Source organism: Carassius carassius, chromosome 28 (assembly GCF_963082965.1).
Source record: "Carassius carassius chromosome 28, fCarCar2.1, whole genome shotgun sequence".
NCBI classification, from domain to species: Eukaryota; Metazoa; Chordata; class Actinopteri; order Cypriniformes; family Cyprinidae; genus Carassius; species Carassius carassius.
In genome coordinates this window covers 270,001-285,000 of record NC_081782.1, presented here as the reverse complement: position 1 = coordinate 285,000, position 15,000 = coordinate 270,001, and the positions used below count along the sequence as shown (strand labels likewise).

At 40.5% G+C, this 15,000-nt stretch overlaps 1 protein-coding gene across 2 annotated transcripts in view; it reads right to left on the bottom strand.

The window, feature by feature from the left end:
• The window catches only part of lsamp (limbic system associated membrane protein), a 243,751-nt gene that overhangs the window by 4,704 nt on the left and 224,047 nt on the right, over window positions 1-15,000 (bottom strand). For both annotated transcript variants that reach the window (XM_059513723.1, XM_059513724.1), the window contains 3 exons: window positions 10,573-10,698; window positions 8,647-8,778; window positions 4,505-4,625 (listed from right to left, as the gene is read on the bottom strand). In XM_059513723.1, coding sequence (XP_059369706.1) covers window positions 4,505-4,625; window positions 8,647-8,778; window positions 10,573-10,698 — 379 coding nt within the window. The remainder of the gene's footprint in view (window positions 1-4,504; window positions 4,626-8,646; window positions 8,779-10,572; window positions 10,699-15,000) is intronic.

The window sequence follows — 15,000 nt, the reverse complement described above, 5'->3', positions numbered from 1 at the left end:
CACTTGTGATCGATAGGATACATCTTCATTCACTGCTACGAACTGATGGCGGTCATATAAGTACGATTTAAACCATGCTAATGCACTTCCACTGATGCCAACAAGTGTTAAAGTCTATGCAAAAGAATGTTGTGGTCAATTGTGTCAAACGCAGCACTAAGATCCAATAAAACTAATAGAGAGATACACCCACGATCAGATGATAAGAGCAGATCATTTGTAACTCTAAGGAGAGCAGTCTCAGTACTATGATACGGTCTAAATCCTGACTGGAAATCCTCACATATACCATTTTTCTCTAAGAAGGAATATAATTGTGTGGATACCACCTTTTCTAGTATCTTGGACAGAAAAGGGAGATTCGAGATTGGTCTATAATTAACTAGTTCTTTGGGGTCAAGTTGTGGTTTTTTGATGAGAGGCTTAATAACAGCCAGTTTGAAGGTTTTGGGGACATATCCTAATGACAATGAGGAATTAATAATAGTCAGAAGAGGATCTATGACTTCTGGAAGCACCTCTTTCAGGAGCTTAGATGGTATAGGGTCTAACATGCATGTTGTTGGTTTAGATGATTTAACAAGTTTATACAATTCTTCCTCTCCTATGGTAGAGAATAAGTGGAACTGTTCCTCAGGGGGTCTATAGTGCACTGTCTGATGTGATACTCTAGCTGACGGCTGAATGGTTGCAATTTTATCTCTAATAGTATCGATTTTAGAAGTAAAGTAGTTCATAAAGTCATTACTGCTGTGGTGTTGGGAAATGTCAACACTTGTTGAGGCTTTATTTTTCGTTAATTTAGCCACTGTATTGAATAAATACCTGGGGTTATGTTTGTTTTCTTCTAAAAGAGAAGAAAAGTAATCGGATCTAGCAGTTTTTAATGCTTTTCTGTAGGATATGTTACTTTCCCGCCAAGCAATACGAAATACCTCTAGTTTTGTTTTCCTCCAGCTGCGCTCCATTTTTCGGGCTGCTCTCTTTAGGGTGCGAGTATGCTCATTATACCATGGTGTCAAACTGTTTTCCTTAACCTTCCTTAAGTGTAAAGGAGCAAGTTTATTTAAAGTGTTAGAAAAGAGAGAGTCCATAGTTTCTGTAACATCATCAAGTTGTTCTGAGGTTTTGGATATGCTAAGGAATTTGGATACATCAGGAAGATAACTTAAAAAGCAGTCTTTTGTGGTAGAAGTGATGGTTCTACCATACTTGTAACAAGAAGTAGAATTTACAATTTTGGCTATATGAAGTTTGCAAAGAACTAAATAATGATCTGAGATATTATCACTTGGCTGCATAATTTCAACACCATCAACATCAATTCCATGTGACAGTATTAAATCTAGAGTATGATTTCGACAATGAGTAGGTCCTGAAACGTGTTGTCTAACCCCAATAGAGTTCAGAATGTCTATAAATGCTGATCCCAATGCATCTTTTTCATTATCAACATGGATATTAAAATCACCAACTATTAAAACTTTATCTGCAGCCAGAACTAACTCGGATGTAAAATCACCAAACTCTTTAATAAAGTCTGTATGGTGCCCTGGTGGCCTGTATACAGTAGCCAGTACAAACATAACAGGGGATTTATCATTAACATTTTGTTTCTTTGGATAATGTTATATGAAGCACCATTACTTCAAACGAGTTATACTTGAAGCCTGCCCTCTGAGAAATCCTGAAAACGTTGTTATAAATTGAAGCAACACCTCCACCTTTGCCTTTTAGACGTGGCTCATGTTTATAACAGTAATCTTGGGGGGTGGACTCATTTAAAATAATGTAATCATCAGGTTTTAGCCAGGTTTCTGTCAAACAGAGTACATCTATATTATGATCAGTGATCATATTATTTACAAAAAGTGTTTTCGTAGAAAGGGATCTGATATTCAATAAGCCAAGCTTTATCATTTGTTTATCCATATTGCTTCTGTTTTTTATTTGTTGAACCTCAATTAAATTGTTAATCTTAACTTAGTTTGGACGTTTTTTGTTTCTAGTTTGGGGAACAGACACAGTCTCTATAGTGTGATATCTAGGTGAAAAAGTCTCTATGTGCTGAGAATTAACTGACCTCTGTGACGGGAGGCAGCTAGCAGACGGTCGGTTTAGCCAGTCTGTCTGCTTCCTGACCTGGGCCCCAGTCAGTCAAGTATAAACACTAAGACTATTTGCCATATTTCTAGAGAGAAGAGTGGCGCCACCCCAGGAGGGATGAAGACCATCTCTTTTAAACAGGTCAGGTCTGCCCCAAAAGCTCGTCCAATTGTCTATGAAACCTATGTTATTCTGTGGGCACCACTTAGACATCCAGCCATTGAGTGATGACAATCTGCTATGCATCTCATCACTACGGTAAGCAGGGAGGGGACCAGAGCATATTACAGTGTCTGACATTGTGCTTGCAAGTTCACACACCTCTTTAATGTTATTTTTAGCTGCCTCACTGTCACCCAGTTGCCCTGCTGCAAGGGCTCTGTTTCCGGAACCGAACAATGTACAGGAATCCCTGAGCTAGACGCATCCAAAGCCGTATCTAGAGCCCTAACATTTTTACTGTCCTCAATTAAAGTTTGGATGTGTGTCTCTAATTCTGAAATCTTCTCTGTCAGCCTAACTATTTCCCTGCATTTATCACATGTGAATCCCTCATCAGCGACAGAGATAGATAAACTGTACATGTGGCAAGAGGTGCAAGAAACAATGATAGGAGAAGCCATTACTCACCGTGCTTGATGAAACTTCTTACTGCGGTTGTTTGATGAACTTGTGAAAAACTGGAGCGAGGGAGAGGAGAAAAGAAAACAGCGATAGGTTCGAATGAAGATGCTAATGACAAGCTAACGAGTGCTAACGCTTTGCAGGTGTATTGCACTAACGGAAATAAAATAAAAGTGAACGATCAAAGTTAATCTGATAAGATTGATCGATAATATCAGAAATATGGTGTGAATTAAGTTATATTTTACCACTTTAAAAAACAGAGAGTGATAGTAAGATAAAGATTCTAGAGAAAAAATAAAATGAAGGATCAAACGCCCACTGATGCTCCAGAAGGAAAAACCATGCACTGAAGGAAATATTATGCCCCTTTTGACAAGATGTTATATTGTTCTTGGGTGTCCCCAGAATGAGTATGTGAAGTTTCAGCAGATCATTTATGGTAACAGCTGGAAAATTTCATTTTTGGGGCATGTCTAAAAAACGGCTGTTTGTAAATGAAAATGAGTTGCATATTTGGCCCGTCTCCAGAAGAGGGCGTCACTTACATGTCTCTCTGCAGAGCACATCTACAGCTGAAACTGGCTGGTAGAAGCAACATAACTGAGAGCAAGGAACCGGTGTTTAGCCTTCCATATAGGAAGCCAAATGCACTGAAAGTGGGACGCGATGTTACAGAGCTCGGCCATGCTGACCTTTTGCGGGGGGGCTTCTGAACAGAATAGAGAGATTTTTCTTATTTTACCTAGATAACATTTTTTCATTTAGCACTGCCGTTCACAAGCTATAAAAGAAATTTACATGTTTCCCAGAAGTCCCTGATTTTCAAATTAAAAATGTTTTCACCCCCGGCTCTTGATGCATGGTTTCTCCTTCTGGAGCATCAGAGAGGATTTGGACCTTCTGCAATAGCTGTGTTTGAGTCTCTCAGTTGTCCTCAGAGTGAAAAGATGGATCTCAAAATCATGCAGTCATTGTTGGAGAGGGTTCAAATACACAGAAATGCTGGAAAAACAAAGAATTAGTGAGAGCTGAAGGGTTTTTCTGAAGAAGAGACTCGTGAAACACAAAAACACAGCTGTGGATCATTTGGCTAACAACACAGTATTGAGAGTCAAGGGGATGTTAACTTTTGTCATTTTTATAAATTCAACTAGTATTTTCTCTTCTGGACTATATGTAAACATATTTTATGTGAAATATCTTCTTCAGGTCAGTACTAAATGAAAAATAACATGCATGTTGTATGATCCCTTTTATTTTTGTAAAATAATTAATTAAATGTATATGACATTTTTATTTTATTTTCTAGCAGTGAAGAACCACAATAAAATATATTTTTAAAATTATTTGTAAAAATTATTTCAGGGGCTAGAAAAAACACTTACAGTCTTATAGTTTATAGACCACATTTAGGGCTTATTCATTATTTTTATTCAGATGTATTATGTTCACACGTTACAGACAACAAATTAAGTTGCTTGATTTTTCTTCAAATCTGAAATGTATATTTATTTTCTTGGACTGAAATATATGGAGGACAAAAAATATTTTTAAATGCTTTAAAATCATATTTATATATAGTATATATATAGCAGTATGGGCTGGATGATTACTTTTATAATGTTTATAAAACAGATGTCAGAGAAATGTTAGAAGAATGTTAGCTAAAAGTCAGACAGTCAACTAAACAGAACATTTTATTTGCACTCTACAGTATCAGACACATTCTGGGATCGATCTGGGGATAATATGTGTTCTCTGAGTGACTGACCTGCGCTCGTCTCTGTACCACTCATACTCCGGCTGAGGAACAGCAGACGCCTCACAGTGCAGGACTCCAGCCTGTCCCACCGGCGTCTCTGAGCTCCGCACCTCCTTAATGTACGGCGGGTCTGTGGAGTCATATATCAGTCTGACCAAACACAGTCTGATCAAACACAGTTGTATCTCAGACAGTCTGATCTCACACAGTCTGATCTAACACAGTCTGATCAAACACAGTGTGATCTTACACAGTCTGATCTAACACAGTCTGATCTCAAACAGTCTGATCTCACACAGTCTGATCTAACACAGTCTGATCAAACACAGTCTGATCTAACACAGTCTGATCTTACACAGTCTGATCTAACACAGTCTGATCTAACACAGTCTGATCTCAAACAGTCTGATCTCACACAGTCTGATCTCAAACAGTCTGATCTCACACAGTCTGATCTCACACAGTCTGATCTAACACAGTCTGATCAAACACAGTCTGATCAAACACAGTCTGATCTTACACAGTCTGATCTAACACAGTCTGATCTAACACAGTCTGATCTCAAACAGTCTGATCTCACACAGTCTGATCTAACACAGTCTGATCTAACACAGTCTGATCTCACACAGTCTGATCTCACACAGTCTGATCAAACACAGTCTGATCTAACACAGTCTGATCTCACACAGTCTGATCTCACACAGTGTCTAATGTCTTTGTCTTAATGACAGCTAGTCTGATCTCACACACAAAGTCTGACCTAACACTGATCTAACACAGTCCGGATCTCACACAGTCGTATTTCACACAGTCTGATCAAACACAGTCTAATCTAACACACACAGGATGAGACACACACAGTCTGATCTCACACACACAGTCTGATCTAACACTGATCTAACACAGTCTGATCTCACACAGTCGTATTTCACACAGTCTGATCTAACACAGTCTGATCTCACACAGTCTGGTCTCACACAGTCTGATCAAACACAGTCCGGATCTCACACAGTCTGATCAAACACAGTCTGATCGCACACACACAGGATGAGACACACACAGTCTGATCTAACACAGTCTGATCTCACACAGTCTGATCTAACACTGATCTAACACAGTCTGATCTAACACAGTCTGATCAAACACAGTCTGATCTAACACTGATCTAACACAGTCTGATCTAACACAGTCTGATCTCACACAGTCTGATCTAACACTGATCTAAACAGTCTGATCTAAAACTGATCTAACACAGTCTGATCTAACACAGTCTGATCAAACACAGTCTGATCTAACACAGTCTGATCTAACACAGTCTGATCTAACACTGATCTAACACAGTCTGATCTAACACAGTCTGATCTCACACAGTCTGATCTAACACAGTCTGATCTCACACAGTCTGATCTAACACTGATCTAACACAGGCTGATCTAACACAGTCGTATTTCACTCAGTCTGATCTAACACTGATCTAACACAGTCTGATCTAACACAGTCTGATCTAACACAGTCTGATCTCACACAGTCTGATCTCACAGTCTGATCTCACAGTCTGATCTCACACAGTCTGATCAAACACAGTCTGATCTAACACAGTCTGATCTCACACAGTCTGATCTCACACAGTGTCTAATGTCTTTGTCTTAATGACAGCTAGTCTGATCTCACACACAAAGTCTGACCTAACACTGATCTAACACAGTCCGGATCTCACACAGTCGTATTTCACACAGTCTGATCAAACACAGTCTGATCTAACACACACAGGATGAGACACACACAGTCTGATCTCACACACACAGTCTGATCTAACACTGATCTAACACAGTCTGATCTCACACAGTCGTATTTCACACAGTCTGATCTAACACAGTCTGATCTCACACAGTCTGGTCTCACACAGTCTGATCAAACACAGTCCGGATCTCACACAGTCTGATCAAACACAGTCTGATCGCACACACACAGGATGAGACACACACAGTCTGATCTAACACAGTCTGATCTCACACAGTCTGATCTAACACTGATCTAACACAGTCTGATCTAACACAGTCTGATCAAACACAGTCTGATCTAACACTGATCTAACACAGTCTGATCTAACACAGTCTGATCTCACACAGTCTGATCTAACACTGATCTAACACAGTCTGATCTAAAACTGATCTAACACAGTCTGATCTAACACAGTCTGATCTAACACAGTCTGATCTAACACTGATCTAACACAGTCTGATCTAACACTGATCTAACACAGTCTGATCTAACACAGTCTGATCTAACACTGATCTAACACAGTCTGATCTAACACAGTCTGATCTAACACAGTCTGATCTCACACAGTCTGATCTAACACAGTCTGATCTCACACAGTCTGATCTCACACAGTCTGATCTCACACAGTCTGATCAAACACAGTCTGATCTAACACAGTCTGATCTCACACAGTCTGATCTCACACAGTGTCTAATGTCTTTGTCTTAATGACAGCTAGTCTGATCTCACACACAAAGTCTGACCTAACACTGATCTAACACAGTCCGGATCTCACACAGTCGTATTTCACACAGTCTGATCAAACACAGTCTGATCTAACACACACAGGATGAGACACACACAGTCTGATCTCACACACACAGTCTGATCTAACACTGATCTAACACAGTCTGATCTCACACAGTCGTATTTCACACAGTCTGATCTAACACAGTCTGATCTCACACAGTCTGGTCTCACACAGTCTGATCAAACACAGTCCGGATCTCACACAGTCTGATCAAACACAGTCTGATCGCACACACACAGGATGAGACACACACAGTCTGATCTAACACAGTCTGATCTCACACAGTCTGATCTAACACTGATCTAACACAGTCTGATCTAACACAGTCTGATCAAACACAGTCTGATCTAACACTGATCTAACACAGTCTGATCTAACACAGTCTGATCTCACACAGTCTGATCTAACACTGATCTAACACAGTCTGATCTAAAACTGATCTAACACAGTCTGATCTAACACAGTCTGATCAAACACAGTCTGATCTAACAGAGTCTGATCTAACACTGATCTAACACAGTCTGATCTAACACTGATCTAACACAGTCTGATCTAACACAGTCTGATCTCACACAGTCTGATCTAACACAGTCTGATCTAACACAGTCTGATCTCACACAGTCTGATCTAACACTGATCTAACACAGGCTGATCTAACACAGTCGTATTTCACTCAGTCTGATCTAATACTGATCTAACACAGTCTGATCTAACACAGTCTGATCTAACACTGATCTAACACAGTCTGATCTAACACAGTCTGATCTAACACTGATCTAACACAGTCTGATCTAACACAGTCTGATCTCACACAGTCTGATCTCACACAGTCTGATCTAACACAGTCTGATCTCACACAGTCTGATCTAACACAGTCTGATCTAACACAGTCTGATCTAACACAGTCTGATCTCACACAGTCTGATCTAACACAGTCTGATCTCACACAGTCTGATCTAACACAGTCTGATCTAACACAGTCTGATCTAACACAGTCTGATCTCACACAGTCTGATCTAACACTGATCTAACACAGTCTGATCTCACACAGTCATATTTCACACAGTCTTATCAAACTCAGTCTGATCTCACACAGTCTGATCTAACACTGATCTAACACAGGCTGATCTAACACAGTCGTATTTCACTCAGTCTGATCTAATACTGATCTAACACAGTCTGATCTAACACAGTCTGATCTAACACTGATCTAACACAGTCTGATCTAACACAGTCTGATCTAACACTGATCTAACACAGTCTGATCTAACACAGTCTGATCTCACACAGTCTGATCTCACACAGTCTGATCTAACACAGTCTGATCTCACACAGTCTGATCTAACACAGTCTGATCTAACACAGTCTGATCTCACACAGTCTGATCTCACACAGTCTGATCTAACACAGTCTGATCTCACACAGTCTGATCTAACACAGTCTGATCTAACACAGTCTGATCTAACACAGTCTGATCTCACACAGTCTGATCTAACACTGATCTAACACAGTCTGATCTCACACAGTCATATTTCACACAGTCTTATCAAACTCAGTCTGATCTCACATATCTACTCACAGTTCACCACCACGTTGACGTATTTGACATCAGGAATGGAGACGTCATTGCTCGCTTTACACTCGTAACGTCCGGCCTGAGAGCGAACGATCCCAGAGATCTCCAGATACTCTCCCACGTCCAGAGGCTCGGCTGAGAAACACACACACACACACACACACACACACACACACACACACACACACACATTCATCACTGTCCAGCAGAGGGTGCATGTGAGGCTCCTCAGACACCTGCGTCACATCACTAACCTCAGCACTAACATCAAATATAATAAAATAACACCAACAAACCAGACCTGATCGAACAGAATCACACTTAATAAAACAAACAGCTGCTGAGACTGAGCTGAAGGTGACAGAATATGAGCAACAGATTCAGAACATCAGGGCGACAGGAGCTTCAGTGATCAGATCATGTTCATCATTAATTAAAACATTATCTCTCTCTCTCTCTCACACACACACAGACACACACAGACACACACACACACACACACACTAAATTCAGACTCTCTCTCTCACACACACACCGATCTGGTCAGCTTTTCATCAGGAAATTGAAAAGCGTTTCAGGACACAAGTGTGGGGGGGGGGGCTCGTTTGCATATTCATGTTTTATTCATAAGCATCATTTACCACAGTGAGGCACAATGCATTTATTTAGTGAATAATAATTTATGTAAAACCATGAAATTGGCAAAGTTCAGCAAAACCGAAAGATCACAGACACAAACAATAAATACATAAAATGTTCACACACACACACACACACACACACACACACACCTCCTGATTCTCATTCTCACTTATTCATGTCAACACACTTGTGTTGTAGTTTATTTCTCAAACACACACACACACAAACACACACAAACACTAAACTCAGACTCTCTCTCTCTCTCTCACACACACACACACACACACACACACACAAACACACACAAACACTAAACTCAGACTCTCTCTCTCTCTCTCTCTCTCTCTCTCTCACACACACACACACACACGTGATGTGATTTCGATTAATACTGATTCTTTCTTATGCAGTGTTAATGATCAGGATGAACATACATGAGATAATAAGAGCAGATGTTTGGGGAAACTGTCCATGTGTACAGTAACACACGTGCTCTGTGTGTGTGTGTGTGTGTCAGTGAACAGCAGACTGGAGCAGTTTGTGTGTGTGTTGATCCCTAACATGAATTCTTTAGTGTAAACGTGTGTGATTAGAGCAGATCGTGCGGCTGAAGTGGATAAACTTCTGCTGACATCTTTCGTCTGAACACGAATCTGAAGCCTCTATTAACCGAGAGAAGAAATGTGAGCTGGACATGTTTTCAAAGACATTTTCAATCTTTAAGAAACACAACTGAAAGACTCGATCCCAGTCGTGTGATGCATGACTTCTCTGACTGAGCCGCTCAGAGCTGGTTAATGTTACAGCAGGCACTAATAACACTGGATTAATGTTCCAGCTGTTGTGTGAAGAACATTAACAGCACTGTTCCTTTAGTGAACCTCTGTGGAAAAGAGGATCTCCAACCATTACAGCATCGATCCACACACACACACACACACACACTAATCAAACCACAGCCGCTCCACATGAATCACACACACACTTCCCTCACTGACACTCAACTTCCTGTCTGACAGAAAGAGGACAAGCTGACAGAATCCAGGTCAGAGTGTTGAAGGTTCTTCTGAAGCACATGTGGACACTGAACCACGATCACATCAGACTGACAGAGTCTCCACAATTAGCACAGCAGGACACCCCCGGTGCTTTGTGCTCACAAGGTAGCTTTGGATGATGTTCTGTGGTTGCTAGGGTGTTTTGGGTGGTTGCTAGGGTGTTGTGGTTTATCTGCAGCACACATGGTTTAACAGGAGGTGTTCCAGCAGCTGATTGGCTGTCTCTCACCTGACGGGTTGAGCAGTCTCCAGGTGATGGAGGGATCTGGTCTCCCATTGGCCAAACACGTCAACGTCACGTTACTGCCCTCGTTTATAGTGATGTCTTCCGAAACTTTATAGATGACGGGAGGAACTGAGAAAGAAAAACAGAGCAGAACGACATGAGCGGGAAACACTGAGGTATGCTGGGAGATTTGTGGTCATACGTATACAGATACACACACATCAGAGTGTCGCTCATAAACATCCGCTTGACCTCGTAACACACACACGCACACAGACACACACACTCACACGCATGCATGCACACACACACACACACACACACAAACACACACACACACACACACACACGCACGCACGCACGCACACACACACACACACACACACAGACACACACACGCACGCACACACACACACACACACACACGAGCGTGAGCGTTTTCATTCAAACCTATCGCTGTTTTCTTTTCTCCTCTCCCTCGGTGAGCACGGTGAGTAATGGCTTCTCCCGTCATTGTTTCTTGCACCTCTTGCCACATGTACAGTTTATCTATCTCTGTCGCTGATGAGGGATTCACATGTGATAAATGCAGGGAAATAGTTAGGCTGACAGAGAAGATTTCAGAATTAGAGACACGCATCCAAACTTTAATTGAGGACAGTAAGAATGTTAGGGCTCTAGATACGGCTTTGGATGCGTCTAGCTCAGGGATTCCTGTACATTGTTCGGTTCCGGAAACAGAGCCCCTGCAGCAGGGCAACTGGGTGACGGTGAGGCAGCGTAGTCGTGGGTCAAAACACCGCTCTTCTGTTCCGATCAAAACATTAAACAGGTTCTCCCCACTCAGTGATGCACCCACTGAGAAACCTGATGAAAGTGCTCTAGTTATTGGTGATTCTATTGTACGGAACGTGAATATAGAGACACCAGCCACCATAGTCAAATGTTTACCGGGAGCCAGAGCGCCTGACATCTTGGCAAATTTAAAAGTGCTTGCTAATGCTAAACGTAAATACAGTAAGATTGTTATTCATGCCGGCGCTAATGATGTTCGACTTCGCCAGTCGGAGATCACTAATAATAACATTAAAGAGGTGTGTGAACTTGCAAGCACGATGTCAGACACTGTAATATGCTCTGGTCCCCTCCCTGCTTACCGTGGTGATGAGATGCATAGCAGATTGTCATCACTCAATGGCTGGATGTCTAAGTGGTGCCCACAGAATAACATAGGTTTCATAGACAATTGGACGAGCTTTTGGGGCAGACCTGACCTGTTTAAAAGAGATGGTCTTCATCCCTCCTGGGGTGGCGCCACTCTTCTCTCTAGAAATATGGCAAATAGTCTTAGTGTTTATACTTGACTAACTGGGGCCCAGGTCAGGAAGCAGACAGACTGGCTAAACCGACCGTCTGCTAGCTGCCTCCCGTCACAGAGGTCAGTTAATTCTCAGCACATAGAGACTTTTTCACCTAGATATCACACTATAGAGACTGTGTCTGTTCCCCGAACTAGAAAATACAAAAAAAGGCCAAACCAAGTTAAGATTAACAATTTAATTGAGGTTCAACAAATAAAAAACAGAAGCAATATGGATAAACAAATGATAAAGCTTGGCTTATTGAATATCAGATCCCTTTCTACGAAAACACTTTTTGTAAATAATATGATCACTGATCATAATATAGATGTACTCTGTTTGACAGAAACCTGGCTAAAACCTGATGATTACATTATTTTAAATGAGTCCACCCCCCAAGATTACTGTTATAAACATGAGCCACGTCTAAAAGGCAAAGGTGGAGGTGTTGCTTCAATTTATAACAACGTTTTCAGGATTTCTCAGAGGGCAGGCTACAAGTATAACTCGTTTGAAGTAATGGTGCTTCATATAACATTATCCAAAGAAACAAATGTTAATGATAAATCCCCTGTTATGTTTGTACTGGCTACTGTATACAGGCCACCAGGGCACCATACAGACTTTATTAAAGAGTTTGGTGATTTTACATCCGAGTTAGTTCTGGCTGCAGATAAAGTTTTAATAGTTGGTGATTTTAATATCCATGTTGATAATGAAAAAGATGCATTGGGATCAGCATTTATAGACATTCTGAACTCTATTGGTGTTAGACAACACGTTTCAGGACCTACTCATTGTCGAAATCAAACTCTAGATTTAATACTGTCACATGGAATTGATGTTGATGGTGTTGAAATTATTCAGCCAAGTGATGATATCTCAGATCATTATTTAGTTCTGTGCAAAATTCATATAGCCAAAATTGTAAATTCTACTTCTTGTTACAAGTATGGAAGAACCATCACTTCTAACACAAAAGACTGCTTTTTAAGTTATCTTCCTGATGTATCCAAATTCCTTAGCATATCCAAAACCTCAGAACAACTTGATGATGTAACAGAAACTATGGACTCTCTCTTTTCTAGCACTTTAAATAAACTTGCTCCTTTACGCTTAAGGAAGGTTAAGGAAAACAGTTTGACACCATGGTATAATGAGCATACTCGCACCCTAAAGAGAGCAGCCCGAAAAATGGAGCGCAGCTGGAGGAAAACAAAACTAGAGGTATTTCGTATTGCTTGGCGGGAAAGTAACATATCCTACAGAAAAGCATTAAAAACTGCTAGATCCGATTACTTTTCTTCTCTTTTAGAAGAAAACAAACATAACCCCAGGTATTTATTCAATACAGTGGCTAAATTAACGAAAAATAAAGCCTCAACAAGTGTTGACATTTCCCAACACCACAGCAGTAATGACTTTATGAACTACTTTACTTCTAAAATCGATACTATTAGAGATAAAATTGCAACCATTCAGCCGTCAGCTACAGTATCACATCAGACAGTGCACTATAGACCCCCTGAGGAACAGTTCCACTCATTCTCTACTATAGGAGAGGAAGAATTGTATAAACTTGTTAAATCATCTAAACCAACAACATGCATGTTAGACCCTATACCATCTAAGCTCCTGAAAGAGGTGCTTCCAGAAGTCATAGATCCTCTTCTGACTATTATTAATTCCTCATTGTCATTAGGATATGTCCCCAAAACCTTCAAACTGGCTGTTATTAAGCCTCTCATCAAAAAACCACAACTTGACCCCAAAGAACTAGTTAATTATAGACCAATCTCGAATCTCCCTTTTCTGTCCAAGATACTAGAAAAGGTGGAATCCACACAATTATATTCCTTCTTAGAGAAAAATGGTATATGTGAGGATTTCCAGTCAGGATTTAGACCGTATCATAGTACTGAGACTGCTCTTCTTAGAGTTACAAATGATCTGCTCTTATCATCTGATCGTGGGTGTATCTCTCTATTAGTTTTATTGGATCTTAGTGCTGCGTTTGACGCAATTGACCACAACATTCTTTTGCATAGACTTTAACACTTTGTTGGCATCAGTGGAAGTGCATTAGCATGGTTTAAATCGTACTTATATGACCGCCATCAGTTCGTAGCAGTGAATGAAGATGTATCCTATCGATCACAAGTGCAGTATGGAGTACCTCAAGGCTCAGTACTAGGGCCGCTACTCTTCACGCTTTATATGTTACATTTGGGAGATATCATCAGGAAACATGGTGTTAGCTTTCACTGTTATGCTGATGATACTCAGCTCTATATTTCTTCGCAGCCCGGTGAAACACACCAATTTGAAAAACTAATGGATTGCATAGTCGATATAAAAAACTGGATGACGAGTAATTTCTTACTGCTAAATTCTGAAAAAACAGAGGTGTTAATTATAGGACCTAAAAACTCATCAGTTAGGAACCTAGGTGTGCTATTTGATCGCAATCTTTCCTTAGAAAGCCACGTTTCTAGCATTTGTAAAACTGCATTTTTCCATCTCAAAAATATATCTAAATTACGGCCTATGCTCTCAATGTCAAATGCAGAAATGTTAATCCATGCATTTCTGACCTCAAGGTTAGATTATTGTAATGCTTTATTGGGTGGTTGTTCTGCACGCTTAGTAAACAAACTACAGCTAGTCCAAAATGCAGCAGCAAGAGTTCTTACTAGAACCAGGAAGTATGACCATATTAGCCCGGTCCTGTCAACACTGCACTGGCTCCCTATCAAGCATCGCATAGATTTTAAAATATTGCTTATTACTTATAAAGCCCTGAATGGTTTAGCACCTCAGTATTTGAATGAGCTCCTTTTACATTATAATCCTCTACGTCCGCTACGTTCTCAAAACTCAGGCAATTTGATAATACCTAGAATATCAAAATCAACTGCAGGCGGCAGATCCTTTTCCTATTTGGCGCCCAAACTCTGGAATAACCTACCTAACATTGTTCGGGAGGCAGACACACTCTTGCAGTTTAAATCTAGATTAAAGACCCATCTCTGTAATCTGGCATACACATAACATACTAATATGCTTTTAT